The sequence below is a fragment of the Eupeodes corollae genome, chromosome 3, assembly GCF_945859685.1.
Source record: "Eupeodes corollae chromosome 3, idEupCoro1.1, whole genome shotgun sequence".
In the NCBI taxonomy this organism is placed as follows: Eukaryota; Metazoa; Arthropoda; class Insecta; order Diptera; family Syrphidae; genus Eupeodes; species Eupeodes corollae.
The window spans coordinates 24,390,447-24,413,000 of NC_079149.1; the positions used below are offsets into that span (position 1 = coordinate 24,390,447).

At 35.6% G+C, this 22,554-nt stretch overlaps 3 protein-coding genes and 1 long non-coding RNA gene across 5 annotated transcripts in view; 2 read left to right on the forward strand and 2 right to left on the reverse strand.

Moving 5' to 3' along the window:
• The window catches only part of LOC129951317 (serine-threonine kinase receptor-associated protein), a 28,622-nt gene extending 26,841 nt beyond the window's left edge, over window positions 1–1,781 (reverse strand). The window contains exon 1 of the mRNA XM_056063412.1: window positions 1,239–1,781. Within this exon, the coding sequence (XP_055919387.1) occupies window positions 1,239–1,356 (118 nt within the window). The 5' untranslated portion in view covers window positions 1,357–1,781. The remainder of the gene's footprint in view (window positions 1–1,238) is intronic.
• Window positions 1,782–5,125: 3,344 nt separating this feature from the next.
• On the forward strand, window positions 5,126–6,874 carry LOC129951270 ((Lyso)-N-acylphosphatidylethanolamine lipase). The gene is made up of 2 exons (XM_056063353.1): window positions 5,126–5,422; window positions 5,554–6,874. The coding sequence occupies exons 1-2, from the start codon at window positions 5,372–5,374 to the stop codon at window positions 6,691–6,693; spliced, it is 1,191 nt and encodes a 396-aa protein (XP_055919328.1). The 5' UTR covers window positions 5,126–5,371; the 3' UTR covers window positions 6,694–6,874.
• An 8,308-nt stretch (window positions 6,875–15,182) lies between these two features.
• Window positions 15,183–16,779, forward strand: LOC129950323 (putative nuclease HARBI1). Of its 2 annotated transcripts, none has more exons than XM_056062217.1 (5): window positions 15,183–15,440; window positions 15,499–15,674; window positions 15,724–15,957; window positions 16,033–16,171; window positions 16,231–16,779. In XM_056062217.1, the coding sequence occupies exons 1-5, from the start codon at window positions 15,410–15,412 to the stop codon at window positions 16,749–16,751; spliced, it is 1,101 nt and encodes a 366-aa protein (XP_055918192.1). In that variant the 5' UTR covers window positions 15,183–15,409; the 3' UTR covers window positions 16,752–16,779. The 2 variants fall into 2 exon arrangements, with proteins under 2 accessions (XP_055918192.1, XP_055918193.1); XM_056062218.1 differs by having other exon boundaries at window positions 15,503–15,674.
• On the reverse strand, window positions 16,764–17,191 carry LOC129950324 (uncharacterized). Its single transcript, XR_008782100.1, has 2 exons — window positions 17,108–17,191; window positions 16,764–17,052 (listed from the first exon to the last, which is right to left on the reverse strand). It is a non-coding gene; the product is annotated as an uncharacterized LOC129950324 (long non-coding RNA).
• Window positions 17,192–22,554: the final 5,363 nt, after the last annotated feature.

Genomic DNA, 22,554 nt, shown 5'->3' on the forward strand with positions numbered 1-22,554 from the left:
AATGAAAGTGAATATTGTTGAGATAACTAATTTTGAAGCTCGAATTTATTTATTGGCTTCAAAGGGCAAAGGTTTTCCAACAGAGATGTTGCTCTCTATTTACAATGAGGGTTTTACATTTTTCATCATAGTGGAAGTATTGAAGCATGCGACACATAAATATTACTATCCTAAAAACCCAAATTTACTATTTTCAACTTGAAATAATTAGTTTGAGAAAAAAGAACTATCAAGAAGCCACAACAGTCTTTTTTAACAAAATTTCGGTTTCATTACTGGATCACTGAGCTTCCTGGTTTTCATAATTTTTACTTAAAATCCTAAGAATTATGATCGTATTAAAAAAGCAATCTCTATCTTGATGAATTATTTATAATTTTAATGTACAAAAGTAACAGAGAAAACAAAAATTACATGTATGACCTCCTGGCAGCGCGTTGCATTCTAACCTTGAATCTGAGTGTGCAACGCATTACAGGTAGAATGCCGAATTCACGCGATTTCCTAAAACTTAAATATACATATAGGTATATCAAATAGTATACCTACCTACTTGCAACAACTTTACAAAAGAAAATCAACGAAAAACTGGTTATAGCTTCTCAGTTAGTAGTGAAAATGAAAATTAATATGAAAACATAAAAAGTTTCGCTTGTTCAATCGCTGCACTGAGCTGCACTCTTTTGTTTGTTCTCCCATCGCTTTCTGGTCATGTTCCTTTCCTGCAAAGCAATGGACAACCTAATCGAAGTGTCAAGGTGTTTCCTTTTCCTGAATGCCTCAATATGTGGTAGTTTTATTCTTCATAGTTTAAAAATACAAAACAATAGCACAACCTGATTTCAATGTTTCTTTTTTTTTTGGTTTTTGTGCCTTTGGATCAGAGTTTATATTATTTGTTCAAGTGCAAAGAGTGTACGAGTATAGTGTAAGTTTTGATTGCGAGAAAGCGCTTTGCAGCACAAAGACCAATCACGATTTACGCGAATAGCGCAAATCATTTACGAACACTAGTTTTTTTTCTATATGTGGGTCAAGGTCTTGTTCAAAGCTGTCGTCGTCGTAGTCGTTGTCTTTTTTTATTATTTTATTTTATTTTATTCTGAATTCTCAATGATAATCTGTTTTTGTTTTTTCTCTCTCCTTCGGATGAACACTTAACTAAAGATCCATTTAAGGACACAATTCTGTGAATTCATCTAAATCCCAAATAGATATCAATAGCAATGGAAACTTACCTTTACATGCTGATATTAAAAAATATCCACTGTCGCAGACATCGCTGAAATCCAAGTGAACAACTGGACGGGTATGGCCGCTGCAGGTCAATGGGATTTGCCGGAGATTTGATGACATGTTTGCGTGGTTTTAAGTTGCAACGATTTATCACAAACTTTACAAAAAAATAAAATTCAATTGGAATTTGTAGATTTTGTTTTTAATTTGTATAAAGGTAATAAGTTGGATTAGTTTATATTTTTTTTAAATTATTGGAAAGGTGTTTTCTTTTGTCACGGTTCTGGTTGGAGGAACTTTTCTTTTTGCCGAAACTAAAACTTGTATTTTGTTTGATACTGTAAAATCGTTTGCTTGGTTATTATGATTAGATGGAAATTTATGCTAGTGCCATGGAAATTCTTTATTTAATAAATTCAAATTGATTTTACACTTTTTATTTTGAGATGATGTGAAGGAAATTTTAAAAATAAAAGGAAAAATATTTGATGACGGACGATCAGTAATATCGAACCGAATCTGTTAAGCGAAATGACAGTAATGACAACTCGAATGAAAGCAGCTTGACTTTTATAGTTGTGAATTGTGTTGGTAGCACTGCGATGGAGTGTGTTTAGTGAAGGAGGATGGGAAGAGTTCAGTGCTTAGAAACAAATATTTTAAGCCAACTGATTTCACATTGCGATTTCTAGACAATTGGGTTTATTTGACGATATTGTTGGTTATAGCCTTTTCAAAACAAACCAAAAACCAAATTTTCGCCAAAAAGTTTTGAAAAACCCGAAAATCAATCACAACGAACATTTACACGTTTTCATTTGACACTTAAATTTGTTTAACACCGGCTGTCAAATTTTGTATTGAAAAATTTTGGGAGTTTTGTTCTTCTCAAATAATTTGTGAAAATAAAATGAATTCTAACCAATTTAAATTGATATTAATACATAAAAAGAAAGTTGAACAAAATATAAAGATTTTTTTTAACTTTGTTTCATTATCTCAAGCCTCTATCATAAAAAAAACGTCGTTTTCTTTTGCAAATCCTGAAACTTTAAATGTAAAGAAAGGCTTTAATATTTTATGCAGGTACGTACCAGCACTTTTTGGGAACGTAAAATGTTAGTAAACGATGATGAGTATTTTAAACAACATTTTAGAATGAACCGAAGAACTTTTGATATACTCTGCAATAAACTAAAGAATCTAGAAATGCAAGATACAAACTTAAGCCTTGTTTAGGTACTTATGAAGGAGATTTTCAGGAAGACAAAGATCTATACGAGGTCCAAAATGGGATCCCTTCATTGAGTGGTTTAACAAACATTTCGATACTAACATACAAAAAACTCCCAGTATATCACCACGCGCCGGCCGTCTCGGATTTATCTTTGCCGTCGATAAGTACATAATCCTTTCCTGTGCTGTGATAGAGCAGCACATCAGCGCAGACAAGGCCGCAACACTAGCTCGTCTCGAAGAAGAGTTTCAACGGAAGTTCTGGGGACGGGGGGAGAGGGCTCCTGAGCCCAACACGTACCAATAATAACTACAAGCTTCTTTGGCTGCAGCTATCCTCTTTATTCACTTCAACCGGTCCAAACAATTCACTAAGCTAATTGTGTAGGCAATATAATATAGAATTAACAAAAACAAAACTGTTACAATAACTATTAATTTTATTTAAAACATTTTATTCTTCTTTCATAACAAATTCAATCCAAAATACTAAGATTATGACTATTGCTTCTATTGTCCAAATGTGCCTTTAGAATCGCCATATATTGTATCCGTCCGAGCATTTTTTAGGCGGGCTTGAGAAGATTCTGAACGATTTCGCGTAGGTCCTTCTGGCGGGAGCAGAAAAGGTAAATTCCTAGTTCCAGATTCGTACCAAAATCACACTCATCCAGATTTATGGTTATGAGTTCGAAGACGCATCCCTTTTAAACGTCATTAAGAACTGTAAGCAAGTCTTCCTCGTTCTTGGGGTTGTCACGCCAGTAGCCACAGTGATTTCCGGTTCCTCGCTTAACCCGCCAATGGTGACCTACTGGTCTGTGAGAAAAGATGTGAATAAGCCATCAGCTGTTTTGTTTACATTAATTTGAGCGCTGAATGTTTCGAAAGGTTTAATTGTTTAGTTCAACTTTGAATTGCTACTAGTTTTCGAGAGGTTTTATATAAAACTTGTGATTTACGAAAACTTGAGTTTTCGATGTAGGTTTTCGACCAAAACCGATAATTTTGTGAAAACCAGGTTTTGGAATTGGTGTGGAAAGCTTATTACGCTATAATTTGTCGTGTATGAATTGTCAAAATGTTTCTTTTATTTTTATTTTTTTTTATTTATTTAGGTATTCAGCACCCTTGCAATTACTCGCACACAAGAATGGTTGAGAGTTGTAAGTCACTAGGTCCTGGTTTTCTACGGACTGTTGCGCCATCTAATAATATAACAAATTATCATACACGAATCTGTCATGAAATCTACTATAAGATTTGTTATGAACTGTCAAGAATTCGAACAAATTTTAAGATCTTTTACAATTGTGGTTTTAAAAAGTTCGCCAGTTTCTCAATAGATTTCGTTTTCGAAGTATTATAAAAGAACTTAATAAAATATTTAAATGCTCAATACCAATGACAATGAATCCATGCCATTTGGACATAATATTCAATGTATATCTAGATAATAACAAATATAAAAAAGGGTTTGTATAAAATAAATCAAACATTTCAAGCTTTTTTTGACTTGCTGAAAGCCCAACTGAATCGGCAGAGTCAAACCGAGCCACCTCAGTTTCTTAACACACTTTCGATTTTTGATCGGCTTGTATTCCTTTGGATCTGGGCTATGTGAGCTGCTTTACAGAAACTTTATAGGATAGCAACAGGTTTAGAAGATTAGGTCCATGTTTGACAACAATTAGACTTTGGCTATGTGGCACTGATATTTCTTGCTTACGTGCTTGCTTATGTTATCTTTCTCACTTTCGTACTCTTTGCAATAGTTGTATCATTTTATACAAAATTTACTCTCAATTCTTTTTTTTTTAAGAAAATTGGAGTATATTTGGTTATATAAAACGTGGATTTCATAATTTTTCAAGAAAAAGTATCAATACAAAAGTGACTTATGCCTTGTCTCTGCTGTTTTGGGTGTGTATTGCTGGTTTAACCTGATTTTCATACAAGAATATTTAAAATCCTTTCATGAAAATATCATAGGTACTAATAAAAAAAACTATTCTGCTACATAAAAACCATGTTTGAGAGATAGAGAGAAAAGACCGCGAAATGTAGAAGATATTTCTGTATTATAGGAAATTAAATAAAATGCAAAAGACAAGAGTATATTGAAGTCAAACATGTTCATCTTTTTTATAGCATTTTCGTCTACATTAGTGATGCCACAAAGTAACTAGTGGTACAAAAGCTGCACATTTTTGCTTTATTTTTTTAATTTTGTTACTATGTTATATTATTTACTTTTTGTTACACTTTTTCAAGAATTTAATTCAAAATTCCTTTTAATTGCGAAATTCATACATAAAATTAAATATTTTTTTCTCATTTACACTACTTTGATTTATTTCATTACGCATTCTAGAAGTCTTGTGACAAAAATGTATATTTATATGGGAAGTAAAAATGAATTAACAGTGATGCATTCTCTCCCAACTTTCGGGTTTTCACATAATATGTGCTTCCTTCAACTTTTCTGCAATATTTGAAAAGCAGGTAATGTAAGACAATTTTTAAATATCGAACCATAAATTACCATATTTACAAAAAGATCTTTCCTTAAATCTGAAAGCGAACAAACCTAAAACGAGCTCCGTCTTCGTTTCGTGATAACAACACAAAACACAAATCTGACAACAACCCTTTTTTTCATTTTGTTTTCATTTTTGTGTTGTCATCGATTTAATTCTAAAACGAAACAAATACAAATGGTAGTTCATTTCATTTCATTAGTATAATAAATTACTTGCTCTTGCTAGTTAGTAGTAAGCTAAGCAAGTATTCTCGCAAATCATTATTAATATCATTTGTCTTATCAAGCTTATCAAAAAACCAAAGTTTAATTTTATGTTTTGAGAGTATAGATAGTTTTCTGACGACACACACAAATATGACATTAGCAACAGATCGCAGCTGTCAGGCTAATATGGACGTAATAGAGGTCTGTTGAAAAATCTTGCTCTACGCATTAACTTATTCTGTAATTAAGATTCTAATCAATTTGCAATTAAATCGAAGTCTTAGAGAAATTTAAATCTTTTGTTCTATTTCTTGAAACAACGAATCTTTTAGAAACAACATAAGGGAGTTGGTTCGTGGCTCTGGGGATGGGTTTTTAATTGGACACAAAGTTCACCGAACATGTTACGCGCCGTCGAGAAGAGGATCCTCTCGTTCCTCCAAAAGCCATACCGTGGATTTTATGTAGACATTGGCCCAGCCATCGGGGAATCCGATAAGGTATGGACAGTCGAGATGAATACCGAATCGAAAGAAGTGCCTTTGGTCATGCTTCATGGCTTGGGGGCTGGAATTGCTCTCTGGGTAATGAATTTAGATGCACTGGCCCAACAACGACCCGTATATGCGATGGACATACTTGGCTTTGGCCGGAGCTCTAGGCCGCAGTTTTCGACTGATGCTTATGTGTGCGAAAAACAATTTGTTAAATCGGTGGAAGAATGGCGGCGAGAAATGAATATTCCTAATATGATACTGCTGGGTCATTCGATGGGTGGATACATAGCCTCTAGCTACGCCTTATCTTACCCCGATAGAGTAAAGCACCTTGTTCTGGCTGACCCGTGGGGATTCCCCGAACGACCGAGTCCTGACAGTACTACGGCGAAATCTATTCCCGTTTGGGTACGTGCAATAGCTTTTGTGCTCACACCGCTGAATCCTCTTTGGGCTCTTCGAGCTGCTGGTCCATTTGGCCAGTGGGTAGTCCAGAAAACCCGCCCTGACATTATGCGAAAGTTCTCATCGGCTGTTGAGGAAGAAACCAGTCTCCTAGCACAATACATCCACCAGTGTAATGCTCAAACCCCCAGTGGGGAGAGTGCATTCCACTCGATGATGGAAGGCTTTGGCTGGGCCAAGAATCCCATGGTTAAACGTTTGAAGGACATTCGTGAAGACATCCCCATAACATTCATCTACGGGTCTCGCTCTTGGATGGACAGTTCGTCTGGACCTTTGATAAAATCCCAAAGGATCAACAGTTCTGTGGACATAAAAGTAGTTTCCGGTGCCGGACACCACGTCTATGCCGACAAACCCGAAGTATTCAATAGGTATGTAAATGAAGCTTGTGACGCAACTAAAAGAGCACAAGCCGAAGCAGCCCAACAGAGCCATAAGATCCGAGAGTCGACAGAGTCAGATGAGGAACACGAAAATGCCGCACAACCGAGTTTGAAGAGAAAATAGGTTTGCCAGTTTATTTATGGTTATGGCCTAAACTGTGAGAACTTCCTTTGTATTATTATTTTATTTATGTAAATAAGAGAAAAATATTGAAAGCAAACTATTTACTTTATACAATGTATTAGATAGATTGATGCCTATTTATAATTTGTTTCACCTTTTGAATAAAACACACACAAAAATATTCTATTATGTATTTAATAATATTCTTCGAATTTTTTTTTACTGACAGAATCTCATAATTCAAATACCTATGCTCCAGAAATATTTTGATTGATAGAAAATAATAGTGAATCGAATCTAAAACGAAATAAAATTTAGTCAGTCAAGTGAAATTTAATTCCATAATTTTCGATTATTTATGAAATCAGCTAGAAATCGATTCGTTGGATATACATAAGCATTTTGAATGACTCAACATTTGTTGTGTTTGTAGATTATTTCACAACAACATGGTATCTACATTCTGTGTCCGATTAGATGAGTTCTTTATAGCTCTATCTCTGTCGAATTTGAGATGAGTAATCAAATCAAAGTAATTTGAATAAATCTTGAGAGAAACGGTTTTCTATTTGATTTAACGGTCACTTTCAGCAAACAATTTTTAGTTTCTTAATTTAAAAAAATACAGAGCTTTTAGTTTTCAACATAGCTCAGTTGTAGATATCATTCAATACGTTTTTTTTAAAGAATTATCAACTTGATTGATTATCAGAAATCGATGATTAAATGGCGATTAAAGAACACCAAAATTATAATAATCTAAAAAGAGACGCATTTACTTTTGTAGTTAAAAAAGGAATTGAAATATTTTAGACATTAAAAATGTTGCATACAAGTAGGTAATGGCCCGTACTTGTTTCTTGAAATTTACAACTACAAGTACTAAGGAATTGTACTTCATTACTTTAATGGTACAGTCCAAGATTTAGTTTTTTAGTTTGTCGATTTATCCAAAGCTTCATTGAACATACAAGAAAGATACAATTTTCAATAAAAGCGTTAAATGAACATCTTTGACTCAGACAAACCAAAAAAAATACTTACTTACACTACAGTCCTGAATGAAATAGGGCCTAACCCAATAAACTTCTCCATCTAGCTCGGTCCCTAGCTAGATGTCTTCAGTTGGGTGACCTGATCCATTATTTTATTATACATTTATTACAATCATCTCCACTTGAATAGGACACCCTGTAAACTCTTTTTACTTTGCTTACAACTGAAAAGCGGAATGACAAAATAATGGTACATTGCCCGTTATCTTTTTGTGTGGCCCTAAGGCCCACATAAAAGCTCTTTAATGTACAAGAACTAACAGTTTTGATTTTATTTAACTTAAAATTACAGGGGACGGGGAATTCGGACTCAAAAAGGGAAAAAGTAAAGGGTATCTTTCAGATGGGATTTGGAAATGTTGAAATCGAAAACTACCATAGCAGCGTTGCAGTGACGAAGAATTCTGGACATTGGTTCAAAGTGCCCGTAGTTAGTGCGGTGATGAGGGATATAGAAAAGGGAAACAGATCGCAGATTTTGAGGGTTAGTGTTAAGATTAATATCACTCAGGAGTGCCGGGGAATCTATATTGCCCATTAACAATTGGTGAGCAAATAATATATCAGCGTTTTTGCGTCTAATATATAAGGGCTGCAAACCTATCAGTTTTAGTCGATCGGCATAAGGAGGCAAGTTGGATGTATCATCCCAGGGGAGGCCACGTAAGGCAAATCGAACGAAACGTCTTTGAACATTTTCAATTCTGAGTGAATGGTTTTCATAAAAGGGAGACCATACTTGGCATGCATATTCAAGATGAGGACGGACTAGGGAAATGTAAAGCGCTTTAGTTACATAGGGGTTAGAAAATTCTTTTGACCATCTCTTAATAAAACCGAGAGATCTATTAGCTTTATTAATAATTTGGTCAAAATGGGAATGGAAATTCAGGTGTTTGTCACCCATAATACAAAGATCTCTAATAGAATCGACTACATTGACGGCGTCATTAAGGAAGTAGTATACTCTATGAGATGGGATTTGTTTGCGCGAAGAGGTCATTTGTTTACATTTACCTACATTTAACTCTAGGAAATTATGCATGCACCAATCAAAAAAGATATTAAGATCATTTTGTAAAAGTAAGGAATCAGATGGAGTAGAGATCATCTTAAACATTTTCTTTTCATCCGCAAACATTAGGATATCTGAGTTTTTTAATTTAAGACAGACATCGTTAACAGATAAGACGAAGAGAAGGGGGCCAAGGTGACTAACTTGTGGGACTCCAGAAGTTGCATGTATAGGACTGGAGACTGAGTTACGGAAAAGGACTCTATAAGTTCTATTCGCAAGATAGGAGCTTATCCAGTTTATAAATATAGATGGAAAGCCTAGAGCTCTTAGTTTTAGATAAATTATGTTATGGGATATTTATCAAAGGCTTTGCTGTAATCAGTGTATACGACATCAACTTCTTTGCCATTCTCAAGGGCTGACAAAACTTTGGATATAAATTCAATTAAGTAAGTCGTAGTGGATCTACCTATAAGAAAACCATGTTGAGCGGGGAAGAATAAAGGCTTGCAATGGAAATAAACGGAATCATAAACTTAGCTTTCAAAAAGTTTTGGAATGCATGAAAGTTTAGCAATAGGTCTATAATTGTTAATTTCAGTTTTATTGCCTTGTTTATGAATGGGAAATATAAATGAATCTTTCCATATATGAGGAAACACACCTTGGGAAAGAGAGAGTTCAAAGAGTGCAGTTAGAGGCTTTGACAGAGAATTTTTTTAGAACAACTGATGGGACGCCATCAGGACCAGGGCTAAAGTTTTCTTTGAGGCTTACGATTTTGGCAAGTAACATTTCTTCAGTTATTGTAAACGATGAAAGGGAGGTTTGAGTGCAACCATCTAAATAACTAAAGTAGTGTGGATCAGGATCATGCAGATGTTCAGTATACGATTTGCTAAAGTAATTAGCAAATAGATTTGATATGGTTTTTGGATCAGAGGAGATTATGTTGGAGAAACTTATTGAAGGTGGAAACCCATCAGATTTTCGTTTGACATTTATAAACTTGAAAAATGTCCTTGCATCAGAAAGAAGGTTATTTTCCATTTGGTTAAGGTATTGGTTATAAAGGGATTCCCTTAATTCAGAGAAAGAATTATAGGCGAGAAGATAGTTGTTGTGATCAGTATCAGATTTGGACTGTAAAAAGATCTTCCAAAGCTTGTTACGGGTATTTCTTAGGCTACGGAGCTCTCTGTTGTACCAAGGGGGAGCAGAGGTGAAATCTTTTCTACGAGAGAACGGTAATGATTCTTCAATACAGTACGAAAGAATCAAATAAAACCAATTCGTAAGGGACTCAACTGTTAAGTGGAGGGATCTTAATTCAAAATCGGCTGAGCTAAGAAGATTGTTAAGTTTGGAGAAATCAGCCCTACGAAAATCATAACAGTAATTTTCCATTTCAAAAAAGTTGTCTTCAAATTCAATGGGGAAGGAGAGATTAAGGGGTGGATGATAGCGATCCAAGGTTGAAAGAAGATGATAGCTCGGGGAGACAACACAGGTATCGCAATCAGATGAGAATATGAGATCGAGGTGTCTCCCCATAAAGTTTGCTACTCCATTTAGTTGAAAAAGACCACATTCAGACAGACGATCAATGAACAGCGATTCAGATTCAGAAGAGACGTTAGTTGGAAAGAAGGATGTCTGATCATCTGAGGTGGACCAATTGAGATGGGGAAGATTAAAGTCACCTAGAACGATGATTAAATCATTAGGTTGCACTAGTTCAAGCAGATAATCAATTGCATTAACAGCGGCTTGGTATGCTTTAATTTGTTGGGCTGGTCGAATATAACAACAAAGGACAAAAAGACAAAACTTAGGGAGTGTAACCTTAGCTGATACACCTTCAAATTCGATTGAAGTGGGAATACGGAGTAATGAACTTTCAAAATTACTAGCTGTTTCTTCGCCGATTGGATTTCCAAACAATAAATATCGGGCCAAATTCAAAACGCAAAAACAAGAAATATTCTTGGAATTGTCCAATTTTATTTTCTAAACAGAATAAATACTTTAATTAATAAAAGTAAAATACGTACATAAATAAAACTTACAAATTGGTATTTTATAAAGGGCGAAACAAACAGGAATTGAAATATTGTTTGATTGTTGAAAACAGTTGATGAACAAATGAAAATATTGTATCAAAAAAATTAGAAAAAACAATGAAATTTAAGCAATTAAAAATGATTGAAAAAATTAAGCAAAGTGTTTTTGAAATACAGTAAAAAAGTAAGTTGATGTTAAAAAAGCGTTGGCTTGATGACACTAGCGATAGCTAAAAGCACACCACGACCGTGTGTATTACTTGCACATTCCACGACATCCATTCGATAGATGGAATAGTCCTTAGTGAAGAGTTCAGTACTAAGGATATCAGGTGTGAGGTTGGTTTCGGTAAGAGCAAATATGTCATAAGGAAGGTTTTGGGAGTTATTAAAGACGGCAGAAGTTTTAGACCTTAACCCTCTTTAGTTTAATCGTTTCGTTATCTTTGCCACGCGGAATTGTATTTTTCGTTGATCGAACTATTTTGTAAATTTTCATTATTAAATTTAAAAAAAAAACGTAAAATGGGTCGAGGAAAAGTTTTGACTGAGGTGGAAAAAGGACAAATCAAAGCATATAAGGACGCTGGCTTATCTATTGCCAAAATAGTTAAAAAATTCGAGAGAAGCCGACACGTGATATCCAATTTTTTAGATAATGACATTAAATATGGGAAAACATAAAAGGCCGCATGCGGAAAGGCGGCTTTTATTAAGAAAAGCGTCAAATTCTCACGACACTTTGGCAAAAATCAGGGAAAAATGTGGTGTTAAAGCAAGTCTAACAACCAAGCGTCGTGTTATTTCGAAAGCTAAACACATAAAAAGACTTAAAATCAAGAAGAAGCCACCCCTTAACCTTCGAAAAGAGGAACGCCTCAGTTTTTGCCGCGCAAATGTTACCTAGACTTCTGAGTGGCATCGAGTGGTCTTCTCCGACGAAATATAATTTGGAAGGTCCCGATGGATATAGCTACTATTTCCATGACCTCCGCAAAGAAACTCATTATCTAGACCGACTGCATAGCATAGTTGGAGGTATAATGGTCTCTATTATGGCACCTGCAAACTGCATTTTGTGTCAAACACAATGAATGCGTTGTCTTACAATGGTACCTATATTGAAAGAGGCCTTTTCATACTTTCAAACCCTTTATGGTTTGTCAAATCATATATACAGAGCCAAAATGTGGAGCTATTAAGCTGCCCGCCCTACTCACCGCACTTGAATATTATAGAAAATGTTTGGGGATGGCTGACACGTCAAGTATACGAATCAGGAAAACAATATTCAACTATACCGAATATATCCGAACCAACTCAAGCCATCGAATTGGCTTGGAGCTCGATTTCGCTAAATTATTTGGACAGTTTGTATGCATCCCTTCCAAACAGGATGTGTGAAGTTTTGGCTCACTATTAAAACATTTGTTTGTTTGTTAAATAAAATACTCCAGTTACCTACATTTAATGTAACGTTCGTAATAAAAAGAACAGTAATACTCTAAAATGTTTTTTTTTTTATTAAAGTATCCTATTCATGTGGTGCGAAATTTGGACCTCGCAGTTTGCGTGTTTTTGATCAATAATTTTTCATTAATATTTAAATCCTAATCATTAAATGTTTTTTTTAGGTGAAATGAAAACAATGAACTGAAAATAAAAAATAGGTCTCAGTTTGGTTTGGGAACTATGGAACTATGTGGCGAGGAGTGTAATTTGAACAATTGCAATTTAAATATTTGCATTATAATTCATGAGACCTGGAAATGTCTCATGCAGTAATTGAATTATTTCACGGGCTGTATGACATGTGGCACCGTCTTGTTGAAACCACATATTGGACACATCAATATCATCCAATTTTGGAAGAAAGAACTGTGTGATCATGTCGCGATATCGATATGAAGACACAGATCTTTGGTGAGTATACGCTGTAGAGAGGTTCTTGAAATTTGCAATTCTTGTCCACGACGTCGAATTGAGGTTCCTGGATTTTCAGCAACACTCTCACGCACTGCTTCGATATTCACATTTGAACGGCTTGTTTTTGGACGACCAGTGTGTTTGACGTCTCCAACGGATCCAGTCTCCATGAATTTTTCAATTAATCTCTTCACAGTTGACGAAGTTAAAACACTATTCCGACCATATTTTGTATGAAATTTTCGAACTGCAGCCGCCAAGCTTTCACTATTTTTGAAATATTCTTTAAAAATGAAGACACGTTGTTCTATCGTGTAACGCTCCATTTTTAATAACCCTATACTGTTAGCTGTCAAATTGCTTTTTTTTTGTCAGGGTTGCCAACACTTCACTGCACAAATGGCGGCAAAATCAAATCTTGCGTTAATTTTGGGACACCCTTTATTTGGTAGCAAACCCCTTGTTTTTAATCACTTCATCACATCTTCTGGAGCATGGAGTCAATTAAATTGCTTATTTTGCTGTTTGCGATACTTTCCCAAGCCAATTAAATTTTATCAATGAGATCATTGTTTTTTTTTTTGAATTAGTCCATATAATTCGTCGATCTACAATATTCAGCATACATTTTCTGTGGGGTTGAGATTTGGAGACTGTGCTGGCCATTGTAATACGTTAATCCGGTTTTCTTAAAACCACGTCTTAACCGTATTATACGTGTGCTTTGGGTCGCTGTCCTGCTGGAATATCAATTTCAAAGGCAACTGATCCTCAATGTGTGGCAGTGTTACATTTCGCAAAATGTCAAGGTACATAAAACGATCCATTGTAGCATCTATCTGATGAATCGGTCCCAGTCCATGCCCTGACAAACATATCCACAGCATTACGTTACCTCCTCCGTGAAGCTTTGGTGTAAAGTGGATTTAGTTCCTCTTTGGCTTGAACCCTTGAAAATTGAATTTGGACTCGTCCAAAAAGGGTACGTTTCTCCATTTTCTAACGTTCTTATTGATGTGGTCACGAGCAAATTTGAATCTCGTCAGCTTATTTTTGGTGGAAATAGAAAGCATGTTTATTGCTGTGAATGAAGCAGGTAATGACGACAATCTTGTTTATGCGTCCAATCCTTTTTGACCCTATTTGAATAGCTTCTTTTTCTTTACTTTGCCTAACGGTGATTTCTTATTCGATTTTAGTAGTTTCTTTTACAATTCTGTAAACTTTTGTTGTTTCTTCCTGCGCGAATACTTTCTGCCAATTAAAAATTGGATGATTTTCCAATTAGTGGATTATTGAAAATACAAGAAATTGGGAATTAAGAAGAGTACAAACGGTTGCAAGAAGTCTGACAATTGTTTTCCTGTTACTTTTGACAGATACAAATTAGCTAGAAGATTGGTTTAAATGTTTTGCGAAAAATCCAACATTAGTAGATCTTAAAATTTAAGTTGAAAAGTGGGTTATAAATAAGAAACGCAGTATTTAATGTATACTTTGTTTACTTCCGGACAAGGTACTAACGAATTCAAATATTAATTTAAATTCAATTTTGGAAAAAATAAATGATCTTTAAAGTGATCATTAGCTGGCTAGACTTAATATTACAAAAATAATATTAACAACTTTCATTTTAAAAAAGTTACAATAATCATTCACAGCTAGTGGCTACGTAGTCAAAATTCAACTAGCTTTGTGAATGCAAAACAACACTACAAAGCTAGTCAATTCGGAACTGTCATATTAATGACAAATACAAATATGTATATAAAATAAGAAACGTTAGTGTTTTCAGAACTTTAAATAGTTTTCCTTATAATATGATTGATTTATATTTGTATTTAAATACCGAAAGATTCATTTCATTTTGAATTCTTGTATCCTTACCGAGCAGCTGATTGTGAAACGTCAAAACCAGTGTAAACTAACTTTATGGCTGAAATTTTTACACTACGTCGTAGGGGAAATTTCAACTAAATTTGTAGTTATATTTAGCCAATCAGAATCCCTTGACTACGAAGCCATTGGGCGCATTCACAAAGCTAGTAGCTACGTAGTCAAAATTCAACTAGCTTTGTGAATGCAAAACTCCACCACAAAGCTAGTCAATCTGGACCTGTTATATTATTGTTAAATGCAAATATATAACATAAGAAACATTTTTGATTTGATAACTTTAACTTATCTTTTGTGTTTTTAAATTTAATAAAATCAAATTCAAGGCACAAATTGAATGATTCATACTTGTATTTAAATACTAAACGATTTATTTCATTTTGAATTCGTGTGTCCTAACCGAACAGCTGATTGTGAAACGTGAAAATCATTCTCCACTATGTAGCCGAATTTTGTACACTATGTCGGAGGGGAAATTTCAACCAATTTTGTAGTTTGATTTAGCCGATTACAATCCCTTGACTACGTAGCCACTGGTCGCATTCGAAAAGCTAGTGGCTACGTAGTCGAAATTCAACTAGATTTGTGAATGCAAAACTTCACTACAAAGCTAGTCAATCCTGAGCTGTCATATTAATGACAGATGCAAAAGTAAACAAACGCAAAATCGGAAACATTTGAGAAAGTTTTAAGAATTTTAAACAAATAACAACAATATTTTTAAATTAAATAAAAACAAATACAAAAAATTAGATAAAATGAGCGATTCGGAAGAAGATGAAGTCATAGGTATGTAAAATAGTTTAATTGTGGTCAATTTAAGACACTTCATATATTTGCCAAATAGCTAGAGCTGTGATTGTCGTAAACGATCTCCTCGCAGTGGGTTCCTTATCTGACCAACTTCAAGAAAACATTAAAGAAGATCGCGTAAGGAATACGAACTATTATGAAGTAGTAATTCCAGATTACAGTTTAGAAGAATTCCGGTGCCATTTTCGAATGAGTCGAAGTTGTTTTTCGGTAATTTTTTTTTGTTTATATAAGTATGTTATTAATTAGTTCTTTAAAGGATCTTATGACAAAGATTGGAAATCTCAAGTGTGTTCATCAGTTGGAAAAAAAACTTTTGTATACTATTTGGACTTTAAGCAAACAAGAGAGTTTTTTGTCATCTGGCGATCGTTTCAATTTAGCACCAAGTTCAGCACACAATTCATTTTGTGAGATTCTGGATTTGTTGTGTTCCCTTTTGGCTCAATACATTAAGTGGCCATCAATAAGCCAATATAATGATATATCCCGGGTATGTGTACATAAAATTTTTGACAAATTCAGTTCATCATTTTGAAATAACACATACATAAATATTCTAATGAAGGTATTTCGAGAAAAATCAGGAGGTTATATTCCCGGGATCGTTGGTGCGATAGATGGGTGTCACATTCAAATAAAACAGCCGGTCAAGAACCCTATAGACTACTACAACAGAAAAAATACGCATTCGATTATTTTACAAGGTACACTTAATATTATATTAATTTTAACAAATATATTTACATATTAATTTCTTTAAAAGGAGTTTGTGACCATCGAGCTGTTTTCATCGATATTTATGTAGGCGCTCCTGGTCGACTACATGATGCTCGAGTTTTTAGAAATAGCCCTCTCTCTGATAAATTGGCTCAATTCTTGCCTGCCGACTACCATCTTGTAGGAGATGCTGCCTACCCTCTAGGTCAAAACCTAATAACTCCCTTCCGTGACAATGGACACCTTCTCGAAAGGCAAATCAATTTCAATACACGCCTTAGCAGTGCCAGAATAACCATAGAGCAAACTTTTGGTTTTCTCAAAGGCCGATTTCGTCGATTGAAATATTTGGATGTTTCAAGTCCTATGCTGGCCAATAAAATTATAACAGCTAGTTGCATTTTGCACAACCACATTCATTTATTTAATGAATCTGGAAATTTTTCTGACATCGAATCTGAAAATGATGACGATCTGGGAAATGATTTAAATTCAAGTCAAAACATGGAAAACCAAGAAAGAAGCAGCTGTGCTAGAAAAAGAAACTTCTTGTTGAACAATTTTTAAAAATAAAATATGTACTTTTTTCAATTAATTTTTTTATTTGTACTTTGTTTTGTTTACAAAAAAAGGAACTTCAGTTTGTCTTCATGACTAAAAATCTTATTACTAAACTTATAAACTAATCTTAACCTAACTATAAGCTTTCTTAAAAATAAAAATAACACACTTAATACTAAACAAAAAAAAAAACAATTCATTTAAAAAAAAAGTATTTCATCACAGTTAAAAACAAAAATTATAAAATTCATTAACAAAAAATACACACGATAACTCTCCATCCAATCTCTGCAAAGTTCTCAGTTATCTAAAAAATAAAATGATATTAGGAGAATATATTTTAAGAAATTATATTAACTTACTTGTTCTATTTTCTTTTTCTTCCTTGTATTTAAGCATCTCGAATTCCAACCTTTTCTGTTTTAGAACTCGCATTTCCTTCAATTCTTTTTTTAAATAAGAGACAATTTAATTTTACCTTTCTCTATATTGCCTGTGTTTTCTTGTGCATAATCAAGATTTGTTGGAGTAGACACTGAATCTGTAATAATATTGTTAGATATATTTTTTAGCTTACTACATTGAAATAATTTAAGATTTTTCAAAATAACTCAAATTTACCTTCCTCCGTATGTTCTGCATTTTGTGCACTCAAATTTTGTTCCATGAATGCTGCGGCATACACTGGATCTGAAACAAAATTGTTAAGTGAATTGTTTTGTTTATTGCACTTAAAAAACATTACCTGTTAAGATTTTATTGCAAATTTCTTCATCTGCCTCTATTTCGTAATTTATTTCTAAATACTGCACAATAAGTTACATTTTGAAATGTTTGTATCTTTTTTAAATTTTTTCAACAGCTGATTGTGAAACGTCAAAATCAGTGCCAACTAACTTTTTAGCCGAAATTTTTACACTACGTCGGAGGGGAAATTTCAACTACTTTTGTAGCTAGATTTAGCCAATCAGAACCCCTTGACTACGTAGCCACTAGCTTTTCGAATGCGACCACTAGCTTTGTGAATGCAAAACTACACTACAAAGATAGTCAATCTGGAACTGTCATATTATTGACAAATGAAAATATATAAAATAAGTAACATTTTTGATTTGATAACTTTAACTTCTCTTTTTTTTAAATTCAATAAAATCAAAATTAAGACACAATTTGAATGATTTAAATTTGTATTTAAATATTGAACAATTTATTTAATTTTGAATTCGTGTTATAATACCGAGCAGCTGATTGTGAAACGTCGAAATCATTCTCCACTAACTTTGTAGCCGAATTTTTTACACTACGTAGGAGGGGAAATTTCAACTACTTTTGTAGTTGGATTTAGCCAATCAGAATCCCTTGACTACGTAGCCACTAGCTTTGTGAATGCTCTTAATGCTACCATTGTTCAATGATATAACATGACATTGAATTTAGTACAAAGTAGGAAAAACATTCTGTACAGCTTAGGTCGTTCAGAACGAACTTCAGAGCGGAGAATATAAATCGATCTAAAATGGAAAATTCATCATTTGAGATATTTCGGGAGTCTAGCCATTTCCACAAAAACGGGATCATTTAACTCCTCATCTTTGTCAAAAAAGTATCCATTGTGTTTATTGAACAAACGTATTTGAAGATCATATTCAAATTTTAAAAATGTACACGTATTCACAATGGAATAATCCGAAAACCCCACCGAACAGTCACTCTTTGTGAATTTTTCGACAATCACTCTTGGATTATCGTTCGCCAAAAAGCGGCACTGAGGTGAAAATGTGCCTTATCACTAACGTGGAAATGTGCCTTATCTTCCCTCTTCCGTTACACGCCACACTCTATCGCCTTCAATTCTTGGGTGAGCAGAGTGCCTCGGAGGAAACAAACATTAACAATATGCCTTATCAACTTCGAAAATTGTTCATCTACTGTTGACTTTTCTTGCCACCGAATGGTAAAAAGCTTTTACGTTGTTAGCGTGTAAATGCAAGTCTTTATGCATAATTTTGCAATTCTAGGACAAAACGACGAGTTGTTGTGGACGTCTCTTCCTACATTACCGTTTCAAATCACGAAGTGCGTTGCTCGATTGTGTATCATTCCAAAGTTGATATTGAATTAGTCTGAAATTTAGAAGTTGTCAAATAAAATGCAAAAAAAAAAATTGACGTTTAGGTGTGGTCTACATTCAACAAAGGCCCTTCAAATTTAACCACCCTTTACATACATATTTGTATACTGCCCGTGATGTTCATTTATTAAATATACATTATGAATAATATTTAAAATATTTCAGATTTTTAATCTTTTTAAAATAGAAAAAATATATAGTTACCTGTTGAACTAAACAACTAATTTTAATATGATATAGATTCATATTTACTTACTTATAGCGGAGGTTACAATAGAAGTGAATTAGTATCGTTGAAAAGACATAGTGCCAGGGCACTGAACCCATAAAAATATATTTTTTACTTTAATAATATACCTTTTTTTATAAACAAAATTCTTAATTGGTTTTGATTATAGGAATTATTGTTAATTTTTAAACTTCCTCAGGTTTACATTATATTAATTTATTTTGTTTATTCTATTTTTGATTTCAATTTTTATTTTCACATTTTGCTAACTTATTTTGTAGTAGTTATTCCTTTTGCTTCAGATATATCATGTCTCTGGTTGACTAGGAGGTTAAACTTACTTATTTACTTAAGGTGGTGCCACAGACCGGGGCGGACCTGGGCCTCAACCAACATGTGTCTCCAGCCAACTCGGTCCCTAGCTAACTGTTTCCAGTTTCACGCGACAAGTTGGTTGAGGTCCTCTCCCACCTGGGTGCGCCACCTGAGTCGCGGTCTTGCTCTACTGCGCCGTCCCTCGGGATTGGATTCGAAGACCTTCCAGGCTGGATCGTTGATGTCCATCCGCTCTACATGACCTAGCCTTCTAAGCCGTTAGACTTTAATTCTGCTAACTAGGTCAGTGTCTCTGTACAGCCCGTACAGCTCGTCGTTATATCTTCTCCTCCATTTTCCGTCTATGCGTACGGGAGCAAAAATCACCCAAAGAATTTTTCTCTCGAAGCATCCTAAGACGCTCTCATCTTTCTTTGACAGGGTCCAGGCCTCAGCGCCATAAATGAGAACCGGGATGATGAGTGTCTTACAGATGGCGATTTTAGATGCTCGAGAGAGGACTTTACTTCTCAATTGCCTTCTAAGTCCAAAGAAACAGCGATTTGTAAGAGTTATTCTTCGTTTGATTTCAGCACTGGTGTCGTTTTCTGCATTAATAGCGGTGCCTAGATAGACAAAGTAATTAACTGCCTCAAAGTTATAGCTGTCCATGGTGACGTTTTGTCCAAGACGTCGTCGTTCAGTGTCCTTTTTTGATGACAGCATATACTTGGTCTTGCCCTCATTGACCACTTAACCCATCTTCTTCGCTTACGTCGCAATGCTCAAAAACGCTCCACTGACATCACGCTTTGATCTTCCAATTATGTAAATATCATCTGCGTATCCGAGTAATTGGATGGACCTTTGGAAGATTGTGCCTCTAGTGTTGACGGTTGAGTTATGCACAATTCTTTCCAAAACGATGTTGAAGAAGTCGCATGACAGTGCATCGCCTTGTCTAAAACCTTTTTTGACATCATATACATCCGTAAGATCTTTTCCGACCTTGATAGAGCAGCGTGCATTCTCCATCGTCATTCTGCACAAACGGATAAGTTTGACAGGGATGCCAAAACTAGACATTGCTCGGTAGAGCTCTTCCCTATAGATGCTGCCATACGCGGCCTTAAAATCGATAAAGAGATGGTGGCTCCTGGGTTTTTTCCAAGATTTGCCGTAGTGGGAATACTAAAGCCACACTGATAAGGACCAATCAGGTTGTTGACAAATGGCTTCAGAGGTTCACATAATACGGCAGAGAGGATCTTATACGCAATGTTAAGGAGACTGATGCCTCTGTAGTTGGCGCAGCTTAGAGGGTCTCCTTTCTTATGTATCGGGCCCACTATGCTGAGATTCCACTCATCGGGCATGCTTTCTTCCGACCATATTTTGCAGAAGAGTTGGTGCATGCTCCGTACCAAGTCATCGCCTGCTGCTTTGAATAGTTCAGCAGCGATGCAGTCAGCTCCAGCAGCTTTGTTTGACTTAAGTTTAGATATAGCTATCTTCACTTCGTCAAGGTCGGGTAGGCGGAATTGTTGATCTGCGTCGCTGAGGTTGAGTGGTTCTATCTCCCTTACAGCGGAATTCGGTTCGTCATCGCCGTTATATAATTTGGAGAAGTGATCTTTCCATATTCTCAGCATCGACTGTGGTTCTACTATGATGTTCCCTTGATCGTCTTTACAGGCTTCGGTTCGTGGCTGGTACCCTTCGAAGGTTTTTTTTACCTTTTGGTAAAATTTACGAACCTCATTCCTGTTGTGACATCCCTCTATCTCCTCGATCGCGCGCTTCTCATGCTCTCTTTTTTTCCGTCTAAGAAGCCGGTGTTCCTCTCTCCTCTTCTGCTCGTATAGCTCGCGAGCAGCTCTGGTCCTTCTGTACAGCACCGTTTTGTATGCCTCTTGTTTCGTTGCGTGCGCTTGCCGGCATTCGTTGTCAAACCAGGGGTTTCGCTGTGGTGGCCGTGTGAAACTTACCACTTCAGAGGCGGCATCTCTGATGGCTGCAAGGCAACGTTGCCACTGGTTTTCAATGCTTAATGCAGGCAGCATAGGAATCCTTAAGAGGTTATTAGAGACTCGATCGGAAAAGGACATGTCAGTCTCCTGCGATTGTAGCCGTCTAACGTCGAATCTTCTCACAGTACTTCCTTGTTTTGGCTTGGATCGGTATATCCGTAGCCGTACCTTGGCTACAACGAGGTAGTGGTCCGAGTCAATGTTGGCCGCTCGGAATGTTCCGATATCCTGTATACTGGAGAAGTGTCGTGCGTCGATCGCAATGAGGTCAATCTGGTTGACGGTTGATTGATCAGGAGATTTCCATGTCCCCTTGTGGATATTAAGATGCGTAAACTGCGTACTAGCTAGCAGAACGTCTCGCCCCGCAGCGAAATCGACCAGCCTGAATCCGTTGTCGGAGGTAGTGTCGTGCAGGCTGTATCTCCCGATTATGCCACCAAGGATGTCTTCTCTTCCTAGCTTGGCATTGAAATCTCCTAAGAGAATTTTAATGTCATAGCCAGGGCATCCTGAAAAAAGGAGACCCTCTAAACTGCACCAACTATAGAGGAATAAGTCTACTTAACATCGCCTATAAAATCTTCTCTGCCGTAATATGTGAACGTCTAAAGCCCATCGTCAACAAACTGATAGGTCCTTATCAGTGTGGTTTTAGACCAGGAAAGTCCACAGTTGATCAAATATTCACATTACGGCAGATCCTGGAAAGAACTCAAGAACACCAAATCGACACCCACCATCTTTTCATCGATTTCAAGGCCGCATATGACAGCATCTACAGGGACGAGCTGTATAGAGCCATGTCTAGTTTTGGCATCCCTGCCAAACTCATCCGTTTGTGCAGGATGACCACGGAGAATTCACGCTGCTCCATAAAGGTTGGAAACAACTTAACAGAACCTTTTGATGTCAAAAAAGGCTTTAGACAAGTTGATGAGCTGTCATGCGATTTTTTTAACATCGTGCTTGAAAGAATAGTGCAAAGCTCACACGTCAACACTAGAGGCACTATCTTTCAAAAGTCTGTCCAATTACTGGCATATGCTGATGACATTGACATAATCGGAAGAACTCAGCGTGATGTCAATGGGGCGTTTGTGA

Excerpts from the sequence above, each read along its gene's own strand:
- LOC129951270 (XM_056063353.1), top strand. The coding sequence starts at position 5,372 with ATGACATTAGCAACAGATCGCAGCTGTCAGGCTAATATGGACGTAATA. Across the intron at positions 5,423-5,553 it reads CTAATATGGACGTAATAGAG|AAACAACATAAGGGAGTTGG; the intron begins GTCTGTTGAAAA and ends CGAATCTTTTAG.
- LOC129950323 (XM_056062217.1), top strand. The coding sequence starts at position 15,410 with ATGAGCGATTCGGAAGAAGATGAAGTCATAG. Across the intron at positions 15,675-15,723 it reads TGAGTCGAAGTTGTTTTTCG|GATCTTATGACAAAGATTGG; the intron begins GTAATTTTTTTT and ends AGTTCTTTAAAG. Across the intron at positions 16,172-16,230 it reads GCATTCGATTATTTTACAAG|GAGTTTGTGACCATCGAGCT; the intron begins GTACACTTAATA and ends TTTCTTTAAAAG.